Raw genomic sequence first — 20459 nt, 5'->3', positions numbered from 1 at the left:
CTTGGAAATGATCAACATATCAGCCTCAAAGCCAATGTTTCTCGATTCCCTTTTATTTTCTTCAATCTTTGTGGGTTTAGTATTTTACTAGTAACCATATGTCTCGTCAGGGGGCTATTTACCTAGCACATCTACCATGGCACTATAATGATATACGGCACAAGAACAATATCGTGAACTATTTGAGCTACATATTACGCAAAGATAACTTGAATCTCCTGGAAGACAAAATGCAGCTCAGTTGACAATAATAAAGTGCTGTGATACTGCACTACCACACATATGCAATGCGTACCAATTTTTTGAAACTTTGCTGATAGTTTTATCTCAGATTGCTAATTACTATTCTAGGATAAAAAATGGGAGTAACCCAGGTCATTTTTGGGATATGCAAGTAAAGACAAAATAAAATTATTGGGAGTTTTTGGAGAGCTTTTCATGTTGCCATGGTAACCTATAACGTCATAATAGTTGGCGGATTTTGTTAAGCAAAAATAACTTCCGTGAAGCATACACTGGGTTGCCTGTGGTACGTGTTACAGAAAATCAGAAGGCACTGAATTGTGTGGTATTGAACTACAGCATTCCAGTCTCTGAAGAATGGCCGTTTTTATGCTAGAGACGTTAAAGTCGTCTCAAGACGACTTTAACGTCTAGTACAAAAACGAGAAATACCGGTAAGACAGATGCATTTAACGTCTGACGACTTTAACGTCTAGTTTTAATTGCGTTGTTTAGACGCACTTAACAGACGACTTTAACGTCTCAGACGTTAAATGCGTCTAGTATAAAAACGGGACGCCCTAACTTGGACGCATTTAGCCCTGAGTCCTTTGTTAATCTGCACTTCGTTCCTTCCTTGCTCTCTTGGTCGACAAGACAAACAAGCCATGCGCCGAGGCTAAATCTAGTTCCTCGTCCATCGCCAGAAAATGCTGATTCCTAGACTGATTTCTGTCACAAAAAAAATATTTGCATCTGTCCTTCCAGGCGATGTCGAGACATAAATTTAGAAGCTGCAATTCCGCCACATTATTTGCTCATATATTCGTTTGTTAACGTTTACCGGTATTTGGTGCCGAGTTTGCTCATGCCCAGTGTCTTCCGATAAGAGAACCTAGTCATTTTTTTAGAAAAATCTTGTTTTTGTCCGTTAGTTTGTCTACTTTTATGTGTCCCGTTTTTATACCAGACGGCTTGCTATTGTACTTTTGGCTGCACAAGTAAAAGCGCAAAATCGAAAGTTACATCGGATTCAGAGGGCGCCGTGATGAAGTTACCGCGGTGTGTTTACTCGCGAAACAGTGTCAAATCATCATTTGACACAGATACCGGGTTTTTGTTTTTGTAAGTTTTCTTTTTCTTTCAAGTGTTATAAAGTTTGACAAGAAATGTGCGAATTCAACACAAAGATCACAATCGCCCAATTCTTCAGGTTGACAGTCAAAACTTTACTCTCCAAGACGAGGTTATTTATCGCCAGGTAATTCCATCGTTTTGGGGATAGCAGCTACTTTATTATTCATCAGTGTCAGATTTTTTTTGCCGATTTTGGGGGTCATGTTGTTGAAACTCAAGCAAACTTCCAACAGACCTGTTTATTTTCGTTACACTATACCACAAAAATGCTCCCATATCACATTTCAACACACGTATGCAAATTTGTTAAGCTCGAAAATTACACAACATGATATTAAAGTTCACAAAGGCTGGAAATATCTCGGCAAAATCCTTTTCCAGCGAAAAATTAATCGAAACAAACAACATATTTACTATTAGAGGCAAAAATACCTTCCTATTTCAATTGCGTGCGTGCAAACAAGAGATGCAATTAAATACATTTTTGACATTTCACATCAAACCCTTTTCGACTCGGAACGCCCACCGTAAATAATGAAGCACAAAAGCGACAACAACTTTCATTCAAATAATTCTTCACTGTCACATTTCCAAATATTTTACACCTTTGCAGAGTTGAGTACAAAATACTGGTAAATGTAAATTGTCAGACAACTAAGATGCGACTTGAGTAAACACGGTGATGCATTCTTGTAGGCGTTCGAGTCCTTCAACGTTAATTTGTTAAATCATAGTTAGTAACTATGGTTAAATCCATAAAAAAATTGCTATTTGATTTCCGTGTAAAAATTAATATTAGAAACAAAGCTCACTTGATATCCAAAGGCGAAAAATGAATGGGTATATTTTGTTTAAAGATCCACTAAAACGCCATTCACGTCAATGACTTATTAGTGAAATTTCCAATTGTTATACCAGAAGACTGTGCAGAGTTGAGAACAGCTAAATACAAATCTGACAAATAGCGAGACAACTGAGATAACAGCTCCACTTGATGGATTCCTTCTCTGTCTTTGTTGAACCCATACTGAGTTACCAGAGAACTGTTCATTTGGTTTGAGTGTTGTACAAAACACCACACTTGGCAAAATTTTAGGAAGACAGCTCACTTTGATTACGGCTCGACGGGCGACAGATTGTTGTCGAAGTCCATTACTCAGCGCTTCTAACATGCGACCGCCTGTCTTGTTCAGTATCCAATTCGCTTGCCATTATTGAGCTTCATAAGGGTACATTTTGTTCAAAGATCCACTAAAACGCCATTCGCGTTACATGACTTTCGACGCCATTGCCGGTTAAGTTAATCGTTCTACTGTGTCCACCAGAGAAATCCATGCATTTCCCACTACCCTCTCGATCCTAAGAAAATACGCGTAGAAGGCTCTATGCACCAAGACACCACTTAGAAGGCGCGTGACAGGCAGGACTTTTCCCGACACGAAAAAAAATCAACAAAAAAAAAGAAACCGAAAAATAAAATAACGACGAAATTAAAGACAGATTCCGACTGGGTTTGTAGCAACCCAGTAATAATTGGTGTTTCATATGATACCATAACATTGCTGTTACTTGTTTAAGCAAAAAAGGACGTTTTCTATGTTTCCATTGCTTCATCTAAACACTCGGGGGAGTTGGGAGAATTCGAGACAGTCATTCAAACTCGAGATGCAGTGAAGGGTTTGCATCACTGTCTCGAATTCTCCCAACTCCCCCGAATGTTTAGATGAGGCTATGGAAAGACGGAAAAAAATCCTCTATTGCTTTTATAAAATATTTCTCAAGGATAATTCCATAAATGAAGGAAAATGGTTTTTACTTCTAGATTGAAACAGATTTTCTTGATACACGCTCACATTTCCTACCAGCCAATCAAAACGCACGTCTGAATTTCATAACCAATCAAAATTTGTGCGATGTCACCGCCATGTTTCCATACTCTCATCTAAACACAGCTATTGACCAATGAAAGTGCACATACTATCCTACATATAACAGTTATAACCTTTCGGATAAGAAAGTCTTGTAAAAGTGATGAAACTGGTTCCAGCAAGGGGACATAGTTGAGTGGACGTACAGTCCATGAAGGTGTTGTTAACCCATTCGTGCCTAAAGCACCCCCAATTGACAAGTAAAATCATGTGACCTTGGGCTAAAATCTATAAGTCTCACTCTCAGGGGGCAAAGGGTTGATGGCCTAGCTCTGGTGAGTCTCCTGTTGCTCAGTGGTAGAGCATAAGAACTAGTAATCAGAAGGTTGCAGGTTCGAGTCCTGCAAAGGTTGAGCACTAAGATTTTTTTCCCAGCAACCCCAAGTCAACATCACATGATGTTCAATGGGAAGTTACATATCCCTTTCACACACCTTATGGATGACAATTTTGATTTCAAGGATGGCCAACATGATATTAATACTGCTGCCAATTGACCAGAATTCTCTGTATATTTTTATCCCCACCTGTTCACAACTTGTTCCACTTCATCTCTGTCAATGTCTTCAACAATCTGTGGTGACCCCAGACCATCAGGTGTCAGGGGTGGCGTAGAGGGTGATGGGGGCACTGCCAAATTTTCAGCAACAGGCCCATTACTTGTTGTAGATGTACCTCCATTAATAACTGCAGGTGCACAAAAGTACTTTCTACTCCTCAAGTTCCGAAGAACAAGATTATTTAAAACTATTTCACAAGGTTTGTCAAGCAGCACTTCAAACAACTTCAAGGTTTCAATGCTGACCTGCAAACAAGATACATGTACATGTAATAAAATAGTTGACATGTCAAGATGATCACAATAATAATTATTGAAATACTCTTACATCATAATCTACATTGTAGCTTCTGTGAAAGATCTCTTGGTGAATACAGTAGGTACCGGGGTATCTTTTTCTCCTAACCTCCCATCCAGGGATTAATTTCAACTCCAGTCCCTTTCCTATTTTCATGTATTGTTATTCAGGCCATACTTAAGTGGCCTCAATTTCCAATATGTAGAACCAGAGGTTTTAATAAGCACCAACCACTGACAAAAAGGATTGGCTACTTCACAGGAAAGGCGAAGGTGAAGAAAGAAGAAGTGGGCACTCACGAGTGAGACGTACCATATCAAGACTTACAGCTATGTCCATAACAAGAGCAACTTAAAGTCTCTGAGAATGTTTTCTTACCTCATCAGATAAGTGGTCACATCTTTGAATAAGTGTATGTCTTAACTTGTGGTCTCCAGTACTAGTAGGAATTTCTGGAGATGTTCCCTCACCAAGCAGAAATATGCACATTTCTAGAAACAATGGAAAACGTTGATGACCAATAATAAATTATTTTAATAGTTATTTTAAAACAACAACCCTTTTAACAAGGACACTAACATCAACCAAAATGGAACATGAAGGGCTGTGCTTCTTGAATTTTTAGGCTCACGGGTGTCCCAAGCTGTTGCATATATTGAACATACACACAATAAATGGTGGAGAAAGCCAAGGCCTATTGCTCTTTTGATCAAAGTTCATTTATGCCTAGAGTTCTGGTGCCGGTTGTTCGATAGCCGATTAACTTAATCCAGGATTAGTGTAAACTTTCGTTTCATGTTTTCAACTTTTTGGTGAAAGTTCCGTTTGGTTATTCTTGTTTTTCAAGATTGAATTCTTCTAATGTAAAGTTTTCCTGAATATCAGCATTGATCAGCATTTGGGAGAAGAGAAATAAACTCCTTGGTTAAATTTTAATCTGGGGTTAGCGTTAATCTGCCTTTGAACAACCGGGCCCTGGTGTAATAAGATGACAGTGCCTATGGAACACAGCACAAAAATTTCTTTTGAAGCCTACAGCTATCTCAATAGGGATAGGATTAGCATTTATGTCTACTTGAGAAGTAGGGCCAAAGGGACACTTCGTGACTGTTAACACTAGCTTTTCTGGTCACATGGTACATGCTTTTTACACAGTCAATCCGGGACATTCTTGCCATTGTTATAAACCCAAAAGAATCACTTGCTCTATTACATCAGGGATGCAATAAACTCCTTTTTGTAAACAACACCATTGAAAAATCATGATTGCAGACACCTTGAAGGAGGTGAGGTGAAGTGACAGCCTTCAGACATCTTCTCAAGATTGCTGTTGTGGAAATGATACCAAGCTCTGATCTAAAACAGATAAATGGTGAAAAGAAAGGAAACAGCCATTAGCAGATTAAATTAAATTATGACGTAGTTTTTGACCCTGTTTGTATTTTTAAGCTAACCCAAGCGATTGTTGTGGAAGGCACTTGATTCTGTATCTTGGTCTAAAACATTTATGTGATAATGATTCATTCACTCAAATTATTTTGCTCCCATGTGCACTTCATAAAAAAGGAAGAGAACTGTCAAAAGCTTGCTCAATAGAGCTTTTTAATGTATTGTTTAGGGAAAGTCAAAACTACCCTGCGAGCAGAGTCTCCTTCCATCTTCCGATCTAGGAAGATCGAAGGAGACTTTGCTCGCAGGGTAAGTCAAAACACGAAAACGCACAAAACGCGTGGTGACTTAGGCACATGCAAGTGATTAATTAATCAACCGTGGACGCAACCGACCTCTGTGATAATTTGTGCAATAAAAAAAGCCCCATATTGCAATGTGTCAGTAATGTCATAAAAATAATGTTATCTGTCATTCTTTTAGGGCTTCCGCCTCTGTGTTGCTGTTTGTTGATCACCATCTTGGATATTACTCGGTTGTGCTTGAATGAATTTGAACAAAAGCCTTAAGTGACCCCCTTTAAAGTGCATCTTCATGTTTAAGTCCAAATCTTGACCATTATGGCAGTTCGTTATTTGATACCCTTAAAAGATTGTATTTTTAATTAGTGTATCTGACCATCACGGGTTAGGAACCCTTTACTTACTGTTGAATAAGGTCTGGTTCAATCACTGTCTGGAGAAATCTTTCCCTAACACCCACTGCTAATGCTTTGCCAACAAGCTAGGTTGAAACGACCAAAACCATAAGTTAAGGGTAGCAAAAGAGTGAAATAAATTATGAACTTTCTGTGATGTTTTACTGAAATATATGTACCTGCTTTAAAAACTACCGACTACTAACTTGACAAAATCAACGAGTTTCTTCACACCAGACTGCCTGTTATTTCCAGACAATATCTAACTTGAGCAGGGGGCTCATTATTTGATTTGCGTTAACTTGTCAATTTCAATTTACAGCATCCCCGATTAGTGCTCTACAGCGCTAGAAGATTAGACACTAAACAAAGTTCCTTTCCTTTCGGTTTCCTTTCCTTTTAACAAAGAAGCTGGACTCTAAAGGCCGGCTACCTCCCAGGCCCCAGTTGTTCAAAGACCAGAAAACGTTTTCCAGTGGAAAAGTCACTATCTGCCAGTTTCAATCTCTGCAAAGATTTCAGTATTTGCTCTCGCAGCTGTGAATATGCACACTCTAAGCACATTAATTTTAGTTAAAAGGTGTGTAAGAAAATCTTGGCCCATGTTTAACGTGAAATATAATTATTATTACCTATAAACTTTGGATAGTGAGTTATGCACTGGATAAAGTTATTGAGCCTTTGACCACCTGGAGTCAGATGACTTGATTGCTGCTCAGATAGCAGGACAGTGCAATGCATTTGGCAGGTTTAATTGAATACACATTGTTTCACACTCCCTTTGCAACTATAGTTACTTAAGTTCCTTTCAACAATCCACAGATCAAAATATGATTTTCATGCATTTGACTATTATTGTCTTGACCTTGTGTGCTTCTTTTGACAACTGGTCAACATAATCCAACCAAGAGAGAAAAGATATCAACTGCCTTTTTCCAGGAAATGATAGAACATCTTCATTATCACTCTGATGATCAAGCCTGTGGAAAACATGAAGAAAAACAAATAATCTAAGTAGGAATTTATTGGAAAGCCACAGTCTTACAAGCAGCTGCAGAATGTACATTGTTGAATGTACAGAATGTTGTAGTTCAATGAAGTTCCAGTCAAAATGATGTAAATTCATTGACAGTCATGAATGGGAGGATCAAACCAGGTTGCAAACATGACCCAAATTTTGAACTACTTCAACATAAGTGTGTGATGTATTTCACAAATTACATGATATGGAAAGGAATCCAAAAAACTTGTTGGTTATACATGTATGGTCATTGTTGAGGTAATCATCTTTGTAATTGTGACCCGTCAAGTTAAATTACATGAGATGGTTCAAAACTTGCAATGAAGCCCAAGCTTCGCGTTACTATTCTCAAAGCTGTGATACATGTAGCTGCAATGGATAAACCGTCATTTCCCTAATCATTTCCCTAATTGAGGCCAGCAGTGTGGTCTCAAAAATATCAAGCATAACATGTCCAATTAAACTTTTAAAGTGAAACACAATACCATTACTATTCTTACACCCAATAAACAATATTACTAATTAAAACAAACATGTCCATATGGAAGCAGGAACGGCATAGTGGTGTGAGTAATTGCCTTTCACAAATATGACCCAGGTTCGATTCCACCACTTAAGGTGGCTGGGACCAGTTTCACTACTTTTAAGGACCTTTTAATTAGAAGGGTTGTCACTACAAAACTGTATCACGTAAAAGAAATGTTATGGTACCATATCAAACACCAATTATTACTTAACAAAATGCGCTCACTATTTTGACGTAATAGGTTACCATGGCAACATGAAAGCTCTTCAAAAACACCCTATATTTCGTCATTACTTGCTTATATCTTAATAATGAACTCGGTGACCCCCATTTTTTATTGTAGAATAGTAATTAGCATCTTGAGATAGAACTATCAGCAAAGTTTAAAAAAATTCTTGGGAGCCAATTCAGAGCTACCTTAATTTTTCGAAAATTTAAGGTAGCTCTGAATTGGCTCCCAAGAATTTTTTTTAACTTTGCAGATAGTCCTATCTCAAATTGCTAATTACTATTTTACAATAAAAAATGGGGGTCACCGAGTTCATTATTAAGATATAAGCAAGTAAAGACGAAATATAGGGTGTTTTTGGAGAGCTTTCATGTTGCCTTGGTAACCTATTACGTCAAAATTGTGAGCGCATTTTGTTAAGCAATAATTGGTGTTTCATATGGTACCATAACATTGCTGTTACGTGATACAGTATAGTAGTTATAACCCATCTAATAAGAAGGTCTCTAAAAGTGGTGAAACTGGTTCCAGCCACCTTAAATGTCAATGTATACAACAAGATGACCATAACATTGCTGTTACGTGATACAGTATAGTAGTTATAACCCATCTAATAAGAAGGTCTCTAAAAGTGGTGAAACTGGTTCCAGCCACCACTTAAATGTTGTATACGACAAGATGTTTGTGGGTCAAGTTTGTTGGTTTTCCACTCTTCTCTGAGGTCTTTTCTCTGGGTACTCTGGTCTTTCCCTCTCACTAACAACCAACATTTGATTTGATCTGATTTAAATTCATTTGATTAAGTTTCACTTACAGTCTCCCCAATTAGTAAAGCACTGATACTCAGCAAGGTAAGCTTGAAAATTGAAGTGATCCTTATTGTTGTCATAGTCATCATCATTATAGAAACTTGAGGTTTTGTGAGCTTAAAGGAGTATAAGTATCACCTGTAGTAAGCAGTTTCCATTCTGAACAAACACACATGGAAAAACGTGACCTCCAAACCCAATGTGGGTGCTCAGAACTTTAAAAGTACCATATGTGGGTCTAAAAGTCTCTTATGATAATTTAACTCACCCCCATTTTGCAGCAACAGCAGATATATCTAGTGGCTCCATGTTTTTTGGTAAATGGTCAAATAAAACTTTTAACCTGTCAGCCTGGGGAAATAGGAAAGCAAAATGTTATGCCTGTTGATTTTCAAAGGTTACACCTTTAAATATTAGTTACAGTTACTGTAATGTACAATTAATAACCAAAGTGACATTGTTGATGTTGTAGTTAAAATTTTCCCTTAATTAAACAATTTTCAGACTAGTTTTAGTGGCAGTGAACTGTGAGTGCCATACCCATATTTTATTCCACTATCATGCCATTTTACCATATTTGGTCAAGAGAACGCACAAAATATGAGATGGCAATACACTGCAGTGTCCCGGTTTGACTGTTTTAGAACAGAGTAAATGCGGACGAAGGGATGTTTTTCAAAGAAAGAAACGTTTTCAACACGATGCAAAGCCCGATAATTACATTGTAGCTTGTCATCATTTTGTTTATCCAATCAAATAATGGACATTTGGCTGGCTTTTTGTGCTGTTTACATGGCTCGCACGTGCCCTGATGGACACATGATGCATTTTTTAACAACACTCTTACCAAATAAAATTGAAGCAAAATAACACCTTGTATTTGTGGACATTTTGCCCATTGCTTGTATTTTTCCTCACACCCAAGAGGCTCGGAAAAATCTACACAACTCACAAAATATCCTCATGTATTATATGTTAAACCAACAAATAACATTATGTTATCAGGGCCGTCTGAGTGAGTGAATGAGTGAGTGTAAGATTGTATTTTCTTTTACTTGGCAAGAACACTGGAGGCATTCTTGCCTAGGGTGCTTGTGGGCTTTGTGAGTCAACACCCGCTTAGCCTAACCACGCCGTTTACCGCTATTCCTCCCAATAAAGGAATAAAAGAAGATTTGAAAAAAAGCCTTTGACAACCAAATACAAAAAATAGGTATGCATTGCGTACGTGAGGTAGTGCAGAAACTTGACACAGTGCTTTATTCCATACTGTCAACTGAGCTGCCTTTTGTTTTCCAAGACATAATGGGTAAAATTCTAAACCCAGAAAGATTGAAGAAAATAAATGGGAATTAAGAAAGATTGGCTTTAAGGCTGAAATGAAGTTCAACTTCTTTTTCACAGCAAGCTTAAGCATGTACTCTGAGTGTCTGACAGTTTCCATGACGAAAGTCCACCAAAGTTAACTCCTGTCTGGTGGGGTTAGTATCTGGATGGGAGACTTCAAAATATACAACTTGCTGCCAGAAACATGTGAACGAAAATTCTATTTTAATGTTCAAAAATGTGAACTGAGCATGGTACAGATTTTCTTAGCCTGCTTCATGCAAAACAAATATAATTATTATTGCAAGTGACATTGATTTCAGCGGCTGCCTGTGATCAAGTTACCTTGCGTGTTACTAACAACTGGATGCACCTGTGGTAAAATGTTGTTAGGTAGTTTTTTTTCTATTAAGTGTTATAAAAGTCGACAAGAAATGTGCACATTCAACACAAAGATCACAATCTTCCAACTCTTAAGGTTGACCATTGCTTCTGCAAGGTCAAAAATTCACTCTCCTGGACGAGGTTATTTATAACCAGGTAATTCCATGGTTTTGGAAATAGAAACTCCTTTAGTATTCATCAGCGTCACAAATTCTTGTCAATTTTGGGGCTCATTCTTTGAAATTAAAGCATGCTTCCAACAGACCCCTTTATTTTCTTCCGCTTCTCTATTTTTCATACAGATATAATTTTTTAAAAGAAAAGTGGAGCGAAAAATTGTGAATAAATTACAAGAGAAGAAAGAAGCTAATGGTGAAATAAACAGACACAGTCTAACTGATATAATCTACATGTTTACCAATCAGCAAAATTAAAGTAGTTTTGCTGAACATACACTTGCACTGGATGACCAAAAGATATCAACATAATTATGTGAAAACTAAGTTGCGATTTTTTGTTGTTTCGTATAACTCAGAAGAGCTCATCTTTTCCATTACTAGGAAACAATTTTGAGCACAGCGCCATGGAATTTCAACACAAACAAGCTGACGAAATCTACATTTCTTGCCGATCAATCGTAATGATAAAGATAAAAATAGTTTTCCACTGTTTTTCTTTCCGTTGCGAGGAAATTACTGTTGATTTTTTTCAATGCAGGCAGAGAAGTTGACCTGGACTTTGAGAGTAAAAATATTATGGTCAACTGGTGAATTTTTTCTTGTTTATTTGACCTGCAGAATGTACAATGTATGTGGAATGTGAGCTTGCATGACAATCTCTGTAGACATGAAAATAGTGATTTTGATTTAAGACATTTAAGAATTTAAATATGTCTGTTAATTTGACAAAAATGTACTCAAACAGTTTCAATCTCTTTTCGTTGAGAAAACAAAGAAAGGAAAAAGGTGACAAGTGGGCCGAAACAATAATTGTTGTAATTCAAGAAAACCGTACATTAAGTTAGTTTGGGACTCCATCACCATTCATCAAAACCATGAAAAGAAGATCACAGAAGAGCCTTTAACAACAAACACTGTAGAAACAAGATGCTTATAAGAACGTATCCGTAAGATGCAAAAGCAGTTAACACAAATTGTGCAGTTACAGTGAACTACAACTATGGGTAAACTTTGGAAAATGGCGACAGATAAGAGAAAGATAAATAAGTAATTTAACTAGAAGTTGTTTGTTGCAGTACAGAAAGAGATTCTGTACTGCAGAATCAAAGCCACCTTTCAAAAGTCAAAGGCTTAAGGTGGCTCTGAATCTACTCAACTTAATTTTTTGAAACTTTGCAGAAAGTTTTATCTTAGCCTTCTGATCACTTTCCAGCAATAGAAAATGGGGGTCACTGAGTTTGCTTTTGAGATATGTGCAACTAAAGACAACATAAAGGGTGTTAATTTTACAGGGCTTTCCCATTGCCACCTTGACTTATTATGTCACAATAATGACCGCATCTTGTTCAGCAATAATTAGAGTGTCTTACGGTACCATAACATTGCTAATATACGTAATACACCATTATAGTGCCAAACCTTCTAATAAGAACGTTACTTGGAAGCTTTGAAATTGGCTTGAGCCACCTTAACGCTCAAAAATATAAACTAAGCAAGGTACAGGTTTTGTTCTAAGCTTGCTTTATGCAAACCAAATATATACAGTTTTTAATAAGAGCAGAAGGAAGCTTTTAGGATTAAGTGTCGATCGAGAATAAAACGATTTGCCATCAGCAACAAAATTTGCGAGATGAAAACACCATAAATTTTTGTATAACAAGTTACCATCAGCGATACACATTTTGGGAGATTTTTGCTACGTTCATATTTTCTATTGTACTTTTGGTTGTACACTAAAAAGTGATCAAGTTACCTTGTGTGTTTATAAAAATGTAAGCTTACTAACTACTCACGGAACAAAGGATTCATCTGTGACAAAATGACAGCAAGACATTGGGTTTGTTTTTGTTAGTTTTTTTTTCTTTCAAGTGTTATAAAGTCCGACAAGATATGTGTGAATTCAACACAAAGATTGCAATCGCTGAAGTTATTCTAAGTGTCAACTGAAGCTAAGCCCCTTCAAATAGGGTTAGTACTTGGATGGGGGACCTCTACGAAGTCCCTGTGATGATGATAGCTAATTTTCTTTTTAAAACTTGATTTCATTTTTTATTTTGTTTGGCCGTTGAAGGTTATTTTCTTATCTTCTTTGTACGTTGGAATGACTGAACAAACTGGTTCCCAAGAAACAGGTTGACTAGAGTATTCGTTCTATGCAAAATAATGTTCACAGTGGAACACACAAGAACGAAGCAAGATCTAGAAATAACGTAAAACATTCTCCTTACCTTCAAAGCTTGCCATTCTCAAAGAGAAAGCATCTGTCCACTTTATCAAATACTTTCAGATGTGAGATTTAATACTTTATTATACATTGAGCTCACTATCTCTTTCCTGATTGGCCGAAAGCCTACAGTGAATTTTCGAAATCAGCGCCCGTGACGTCATAACTGCAGATTATACATTAATCATGTCAAGGTCAGCCAAGGTCACGGGTAATCATGTCATGTATGACCGCAGTGCATGATTTCTTAGGGTAATCATGTCAAGTTCGCGCGCTTTGTGTTGCTTGCTGTCAGTGAAGAAGCACAACAGTGACCGTTTTTTTTTTCCTTCAATGTATAATAAAACAATTATTAGATTCGGTTTTTGTGATATCCAGAATAATCAAGGTCTCGGTAAGGGTTATCAGCCTCAGCCTTCGGCTTCGGCTGATAACCCTTACCTCGACCTTGATTATTCTGGATATCACAAAAACCTCATCCAATAATTGTTTAGTATCAATCATCAAATTTATGTTTGCTCTCATCGCAATACAAGAACTTCGTTACTGTGGTCGAGTGGTCTAACACACTCTCAGGATGACAGAAAGCTGGGGCAAGTGTGGGTGATCTAATCACTATAAGGGAATTTGGAAATACTGAAGGACATAAAATTGGATTCACCTGATCTGAGATTACCGGTAATTCAATATCTGTGGGGTATTGCACACTTGTGACTACCAACCAAAAAAACAAAAGACATTCAACTGGTTTTAGATTTGTGATGCTGTAGGCATACCACGTAAAAAGAAATCACATTTGTTAAAAAAAGATGAGATATCTTCGTCACAAAGATTTCCCAATGGTCTCCCATCCAGGTACCCACTGTATGCCATAGGGCATACTCAAGTGAAAACATCAAACTGTTCATAATCAGAACGCAAAACGACAACAAAATTGGATAAAACAATTAACAGTAAAATAAAATTTAATTTTGGGAATTTAATTACTACACAATACCAGCCAAAATAATTGCACTAACCACATGCACAGACTGCGTGCCTATATTTTTTAAACTTTCCTTTGTGTTATGGACATTATCATAATCTGAAACAAAGGAAGTTAAAAAACTACTGTGCAATTCATTTGAAAAAAACTTAGCCAAGGAAAAATTTTAACAACAACATCGTTGCCATTGCCATTGTTGTCGTCGTCATTGTTAAAAACAATTAGGCACATATAATTTGAAATTTGACACATGTATGTACTGAAGGGTTTACAAACAAACTAACCATGACTTCACAGAATGGTGTGTACAGGATAATAACAGTGGCTGCATGATCTTCAGGAAGAGATGCACAGAGCATCAGACCTTCACATGCTTTCACAGCTATTCTGCTATCCTATCAAACAATAAATATTTATGAGTAAACAAGATAACATTTCCTAAGAGAAAAACTGTAAATGATGATAATGATGATGGAGCAGGATTGGCGCAGCGGGGAGAGCCGCCTTCCACCAATGTGACCCATGATTGATTCCCGGATTCGTTGCCGTATGTGGGTTGAGTTTGTTGGTTGTCTACTCTGTTTCGAGAAGTTTTTCCCGGGTACTCCAGTGTTCTCCTCTCCTCAAAAACCAACATTTGATTTGATTTGTTCTGATTTCAGTTGATTTGTAATCTGCCCAATTAGTAGAGAACTTGTGCTTGGATAAACAAAGTGATTATTATGATTATTATTATTATTATTATTATTATTATCCAGGAGGTTTACCATAGGAAATTTAGGCAATCATGGTTGCTGTACATGCATTCTGGTGCATTCTTATGACCCTATTATTAAACAGGTCAGAATCTTCAACCATGACATAGCTTACAGTAGCTTTCTTTTGCAATTCAGAATCAAAATTGCTTACTGAGAAATCAACAACTCTGTGTAACCGAAGTGATGAGGTGAATCAATTTTTACAGTGAACCATTAAATTAGACTGGAATTAAGTTAGACTTTTTGACTTAGACAAAACAAATGGCATTAGGGATCAGAGAAAGTACCTAGTTAATTCTGCATCATTTTGATACAGCAACAATTAAAAGCAGCCTTAGAAAGATGAAAAGTAAAACTATATTTTGATCCTTAATGAAGAAGGGCTAAGACTAGACAAGTGTATAATTATGTAGTTGTGGACATACTGCTGCCGCACAATGTATGATCATTTTCAAGTCCTCAAATGAAAACTGATTCTGCTTTACTATTTGTCGCTCATTGATCAAGACAAGTGTGGTTGTGAAGTAATAATAAGAATTGGATTTTTTCCTGGATATTTTACGTTTTTCGCTATCCTCACTTCCTATAAAACAATGGGGAGGTTGACACCACTGGGTCATTTGCACCTCACCTTGGGCATTGATGGCCTTCTTTCTTCTTAATTCTAGTTATCCAGGATTGCAGGTTAATGTCCTTGCTTTCCCTAGACTCATGTATCTTAGTGGTGTCTAGAATCCAAACTAGTCATTGGGAAGTCATGGGTCAGACTTCTCTATGGAGCACTCATATTTTCCACTAATTTATTGAAATTTATCTTTATTTTTTACCTCACTCTTGGTTAAGTTGAGTAAGGAATTAACCAGGGTATAATCTGGCTTGTCACGACCTTGAGCTTTAACTGGTGGAGGATGGAAGTCTTCTGCAACATGTGAATCTGTTGGACTTGTACCTAGTGACTACAAATTAAATAAATAATAGATAAATAAACAAATATTAGAGGAACATTATCAAATTGCACTCCCCTTGTTATACAAGTAAAAAAGCAAACATTATAATATGGGATGCTAATATTCTCGTAACTTCATTTTCACTTCATACCACTACACTGCAGATACATTATACATTAAGCCCAGAACACAAAAAAATTAAACAATGGGTTTATTAAAGAAACATTTCTTTCTTTTATCCTCCCTCTAAATAAATCTTAAAGACAAAATGTGCAAAACTGATACAATGTTAAGAAGCCGATTTATGTAAATATCGAGAATCCGTGGTCACTCCTCAAATTTCGAATTTCTTTATATTTAATATTGCCTACATAACACCTATAGTGAGTTATTTTCGAAAATAGTATCCAAACATATTGAAGCGCTTAATTTTTCGTGAAATTGAGGGAAGTTCCAAAAACGCCATTTTAGCATTTGTAACTCTATGCTGATCGGTAAAGCGATTTCCAAACGAAGTTACACTCGTTGTAAACTGCTTCTTTCTACCAGCTATCGCCCTCTTTAAAAATATATACAGCTATTTCGAGAAAGTTTGTCAAGTATAAAGTGCACGCGACAATCCCGAAAGGTAATATGGGATATGATCAATACAGTGTTTCTAACGACTGTAGCTGTCGAACCTACTTTTGTTACTTTCCTTCAGCACTCGCAAACATATATCAGTGGCCTCCCGTACGATTCTTTTAAATTTCTTTGAAAAACAGTGCACTTAAAATCACCCACAATACCTTTCAGGATTGTCGCGTGCACTTTTTCCAACAACCTTTCTCAAAATAGCTGTATATTAGGGATCTCAACTGCTTTTTTGGTCAATTTGTACACTGATAATGATTATCATAACCCAGAGCCCATATCAATTCCATCTGATGCTGAAATACCATGCGTAAACGAATTGAAGGTATGGAGATCACTCCTAGGTTTAAAGAAGACAGCCACCAGTCCAGATCAGATCCCTTTTTGGATATGGAAGGACCATGCTAAAATATGGAACACACGGTTGCAAGACAATTCTGTGCAATTAACTAAGGAGTTGTTGTGCAAGGTCATTAAAAGAAATGTTTCTGTTCAGAAGATTATTCACCTGCCTTTACCACCACTCCTCAATCAAATCTCTCTCGCGTAATCCATATGACGATTTTGTTCAAATGTTCAAGTTTTCATTTTTGAAGGCGCCACAAAATGGAATAGAGAAAAATAGTGGAATTTCTGCTAAAAATAGGGAGTTCAAGAAACGAATATGACAATGGCATGGTCAAAAAACCTGTCAAAAGAAGACAATGGCTTTGCACTTGAGTTTGAAAAGGAAAATTTAGTATACCGTATATGATGAGATGACTAAATTTAACATTTCAGATTTACCCACTAACACATAAAGGCAAACTGACTTCAGTCATTTCATTCTTTTTATTTACTTTAACAATGGCACACCAAGTATAAGGGATCATTCGTAGCAGCTGATCACAGCCCTATATATAAAATATGACCAACTTGATAACCAAAAACCACCCTATGTAATTCTTTGCACAAAAGGGACCCTAGGTAAAGATGCACCTTGCGCACTTCTTTTCAAAAAAGAACCTATGTGAAAAGCAAACTTATTTGCTGTTTCCTTATTTATTAACCACATTTAAGTATCTGTTGCTCAGATGCGACGTTTTATCGTTTCAATGCCTCAAAGTAATCAAGTGAGGGGCTTAAAGGTTCTTTAAAGGTTATACCTTTAACATTCTATAAAGTCCACACTTTAAAAGTTCCTTAAAAGCAAGGCCTTTAGCTTTCCGTAAAAAACACGCTTTTAATATTCCTAAAAAGCATGAACCTTAATCTTAAATCTTTAGAGGTAAGGCTGTAAACATTCCTCAAAGGCCCCTCTTTTAACATTCCTTAAAGGGCACGCTTTTAACATTCCTTAAACGCAGCACCTTGAACACTCCTAGACCACGCTTTTAACATTCCTTAAATGCGGGGCCTTTAACAATCCTTAAAGGCAGCGCCTTTAACATTTCTTAAAGATCAGTCCTGGATGGCTAATATTATGTTCACTTTTTAGTTGAATGAGCTGGAATAACCATGAACTAGCTGCAATCCTGTGATCAAAATTTTGTTCTGTCACGGTTGCCGTAGTCTTGGGCACATGTAGAAAGGCCTGCACCTTCCTGATACTTCAGTTTGGCAAGATCCATCATGGAATGCCTCTCGGGACTGAGACAGTTCGCAAGGGTTGTTGGATCATAGACGCTTGTTGAAACACACGAACACAGCCCAAAGTAGAAATGTACACGTAGAAAGAGTGAAAATAAGGCGAGAGATTGCTTCAAATACGACAAATTTGCAGTTTGAGCTGGGCAGTGGTGGTGAAGGCGGGTGAATTATTTTCTGAACAGAAACATTTTTGTCAACTTACTTTCCACTACACCTCCTTAGTTATGTTGCACAGAGTTGCAACAATTCGTCACATGACCTTTGTTTCATGAACACGATTCTGTTGAATTCATGAAATTATTTTTCCAGAAATAAAAAGAGCAGCTTAAAAAATTTGACCATGCCGATTTTTGTAAGTATATCATTTAAATTGGTGTTGTTACAGTTGAAAGAAATTATAAGATTAGTATGGGAATCAGGAAAAAGACGCTTTGCCACCCAGTCTTGATACAAATCCTTGTATTTTTTCCTACTCTTCTAAGTTTTCAAACCACTTTAAAATTCTTCCTTCGAAATATGAAATTCTGAAAATTTCCACCCTTGCACATTTATTCTCACTTATTTGACCAGTGGTTTCAATAGGAATCTGAGCTCTGTGGAGCGTACATTGTAATTATAAAAAATTACAGTGCAAGGCAAAAGCTTTTCGTTCGTAAACAGAAGTATGGAATTTTTGAGTCCTGAAATGGTCATACAATCTTTACCTTAAGTGATATTTTCACTTTCCATTTCTGGAATTTATGAAGTCCGAACTTATCACTCATGTGACCAGTTTGTTGCAAATGGCCTTCTGTCTTGCAACCACGTACCTCCCCGCTGCTACCAAAAATCATGCGAGAAAAGCGAACGCAAACGGCCATGCATTGAATTCGAGCCAGAGACGTTACATCAAAATATCGTTTGCTTGGTACGGAAAAATGCACAATTATCAAATTAGAATCGCTGCAGTAATATCATGGAGTTTGCCACAGTTTCCCCAACGTTTGAGCAATTAGCGATCTCCATGGAATCAAATTCAACAACTCATTATTGCATGTGTCTTCCAAGGTTTGGTCTCCTTAACTGGACATGCTTACATAACTTTGAAGGTAAAATACCTGTTTTAATATTTTTCATATGGATTAGCTGACTCTAGCTTTGTCTTCGTCAATGGTATGGTCAACGTCACGTCACGCAATAAATATTATGACTAATTTCGTTTGCACTAGGGTATTTGTAACAGCCAAAAACAGATATTTACTAGCAGCTTTTGCAAAATAAATTTATGCTTTGGGAAGACCAAAAAAGTGTGTTACAATAAAATTATGCTCAAATTACATTGATGAGCGATAACAAAATGCACCATTTTACTCTATTTTCAGAAGTGACAGGGCCCTAAAATGGCGTTTTTGGAACTTCAAGATCTTTGGATACTATTTTCAAAAATAACTCACTGTAGGTGTTATTTTGGCAAGATATAAAGGAATTCGAAATTTGACGAGTGACCACGGATCCTCAATATTTACAGAAATTGGCTCTTAACTAAATTATCACGCCAAAGTTTAAGATTTAAACACAAAGACGCACTATAAAAGGCATGGTGCCTTAGGCACATGTACATGTAAATGATTTATCAATCAACCGTGGACACAACCGAGATAATTTGTACAATAAAAAAGCCCCTCATGGCAACGTGCCTGTAATATGTCATAAAATATTATCTGTTGTTCTTTAGAAATAGTGCGCTAGAAATATCTTTTAGGGCTTCTTTCTCTGTGTTGCTGTTTGTTGATCACCATGAATGAATTCACACAAAGGCAGAGCGCAAAGCCACTCCTTTTATAGTGTGTCTTCATGTTAAAATGTTTATTCCACAGACATTTCAGTCTGTCAATGAAAATTGTACGGAGCTGAAACAGCTCCAATTTACGAATTCCCCATGGAAATAATAATAACGTTATTATTTCTTTTAGAATACAAATTTTAGGGTAAAGACTTCTTCACAACTTAAGTGCTTTAAATGAATTTCCCCAGCCACTTAAGTAGGCAACTTAAAGCATCTTCTTGGGCCTTTATTTTATAATCAGTTCTTGGGCTATATCAACAGTGTCACTCAAATGCAACTTGACATTGTTGATGCTATTACACAATGAAAGTCAAGCTGCTTGAATGGAGAATGGGGAATCAAGGACTGAATATGAAAAAAAGAACTTGATCTCACAAGTCAAATGCAAATAAAGTTGATTAAAAAACTACAAAGATGGGCCTTCATCAAATCCTCAAGATATACATGTACAATTGTGTGGCACTGCAGCATCATATCACAGTCACCACAATTAGATTTAGGAGAAACAGTCAAGGTACAGTGTATTTATATGTTGTATTGTTAACATAGCACTTGTTATTTTATTAGTAAAAGTTTATATCTTGCAATTTTACAGTTAAATTGCATGGGTAAGCTAAGTTCTGTTATGTTAATGATAATGATGAATAAGGTTGTTTGTGTCCTTAACTGAGCAGGTGCAAATTAGAGTCAAGAATTTCAGTTAAAAAATTAGATTTACAAACTAATGGTTAACTGATGAAAAGTACCAGTAATG

At 36.8% G+C, this 20459-nt stretch overlaps 1 protein-coding gene across 2 annotated transcripts in view; it reads right to left on the bottom strand.

Moving 5' to 3' along the window:
- Positions 1-20459, bottom strand: part of LOC138042975 (FHF complex subunit HOOK interacting protein 2A-like) — a 36181-nt gene that overhangs the window by 9612 nt on the left and 6110 nt on the right. For both annotated transcript variants that reach the window (XM_068889070.1, XM_068889071.1), the window contains 8 exons: positions 15499-15627; positions 14198-14308; positions 9084-9166; positions 7096-7210; positions 6240-6316; positions 5421-5500; positions 4523-4635; positions 3815-4092 (listed from right to left, as the gene is read on the bottom strand). In XM_068889070.1, the coding sequence (XP_068745171.1) occupies positions 3815-4092; positions 4523-4635; positions 5421-5500; positions 6240-6316; positions 7096-7210; positions 9084-9166; positions 14198-14308; positions 15499-15627 (986 nt within the window). The remainder of the gene's footprint in view (positions 1-3814; positions 4093-4522; positions 4636-5420; positions 5501-6239; positions 6317-7095; positions 7211-9083; positions 9167-14197; positions 14309-15498; positions 15628-20459) is intronic.

The sequence above is a fragment of the Montipora capricornis genome, chromosome 3 (assembly GCF_036669925.1).
Source record: "Montipora capricornis isolate CH-2021 chromosome 3, ASM3666992v2, whole genome shotgun sequence".
Classification (NCBI taxonomy): domain Eukaryota; kingdom Metazoa; phylum Cnidaria; class Anthozoa; order Scleractinia; family Acroporidae; genus Montipora; species Montipora capricornis.
Note: the sequence above shows the minus strand (reverse complement) of the source record. Positions and strands in the feature narration are given on the sequence as shown.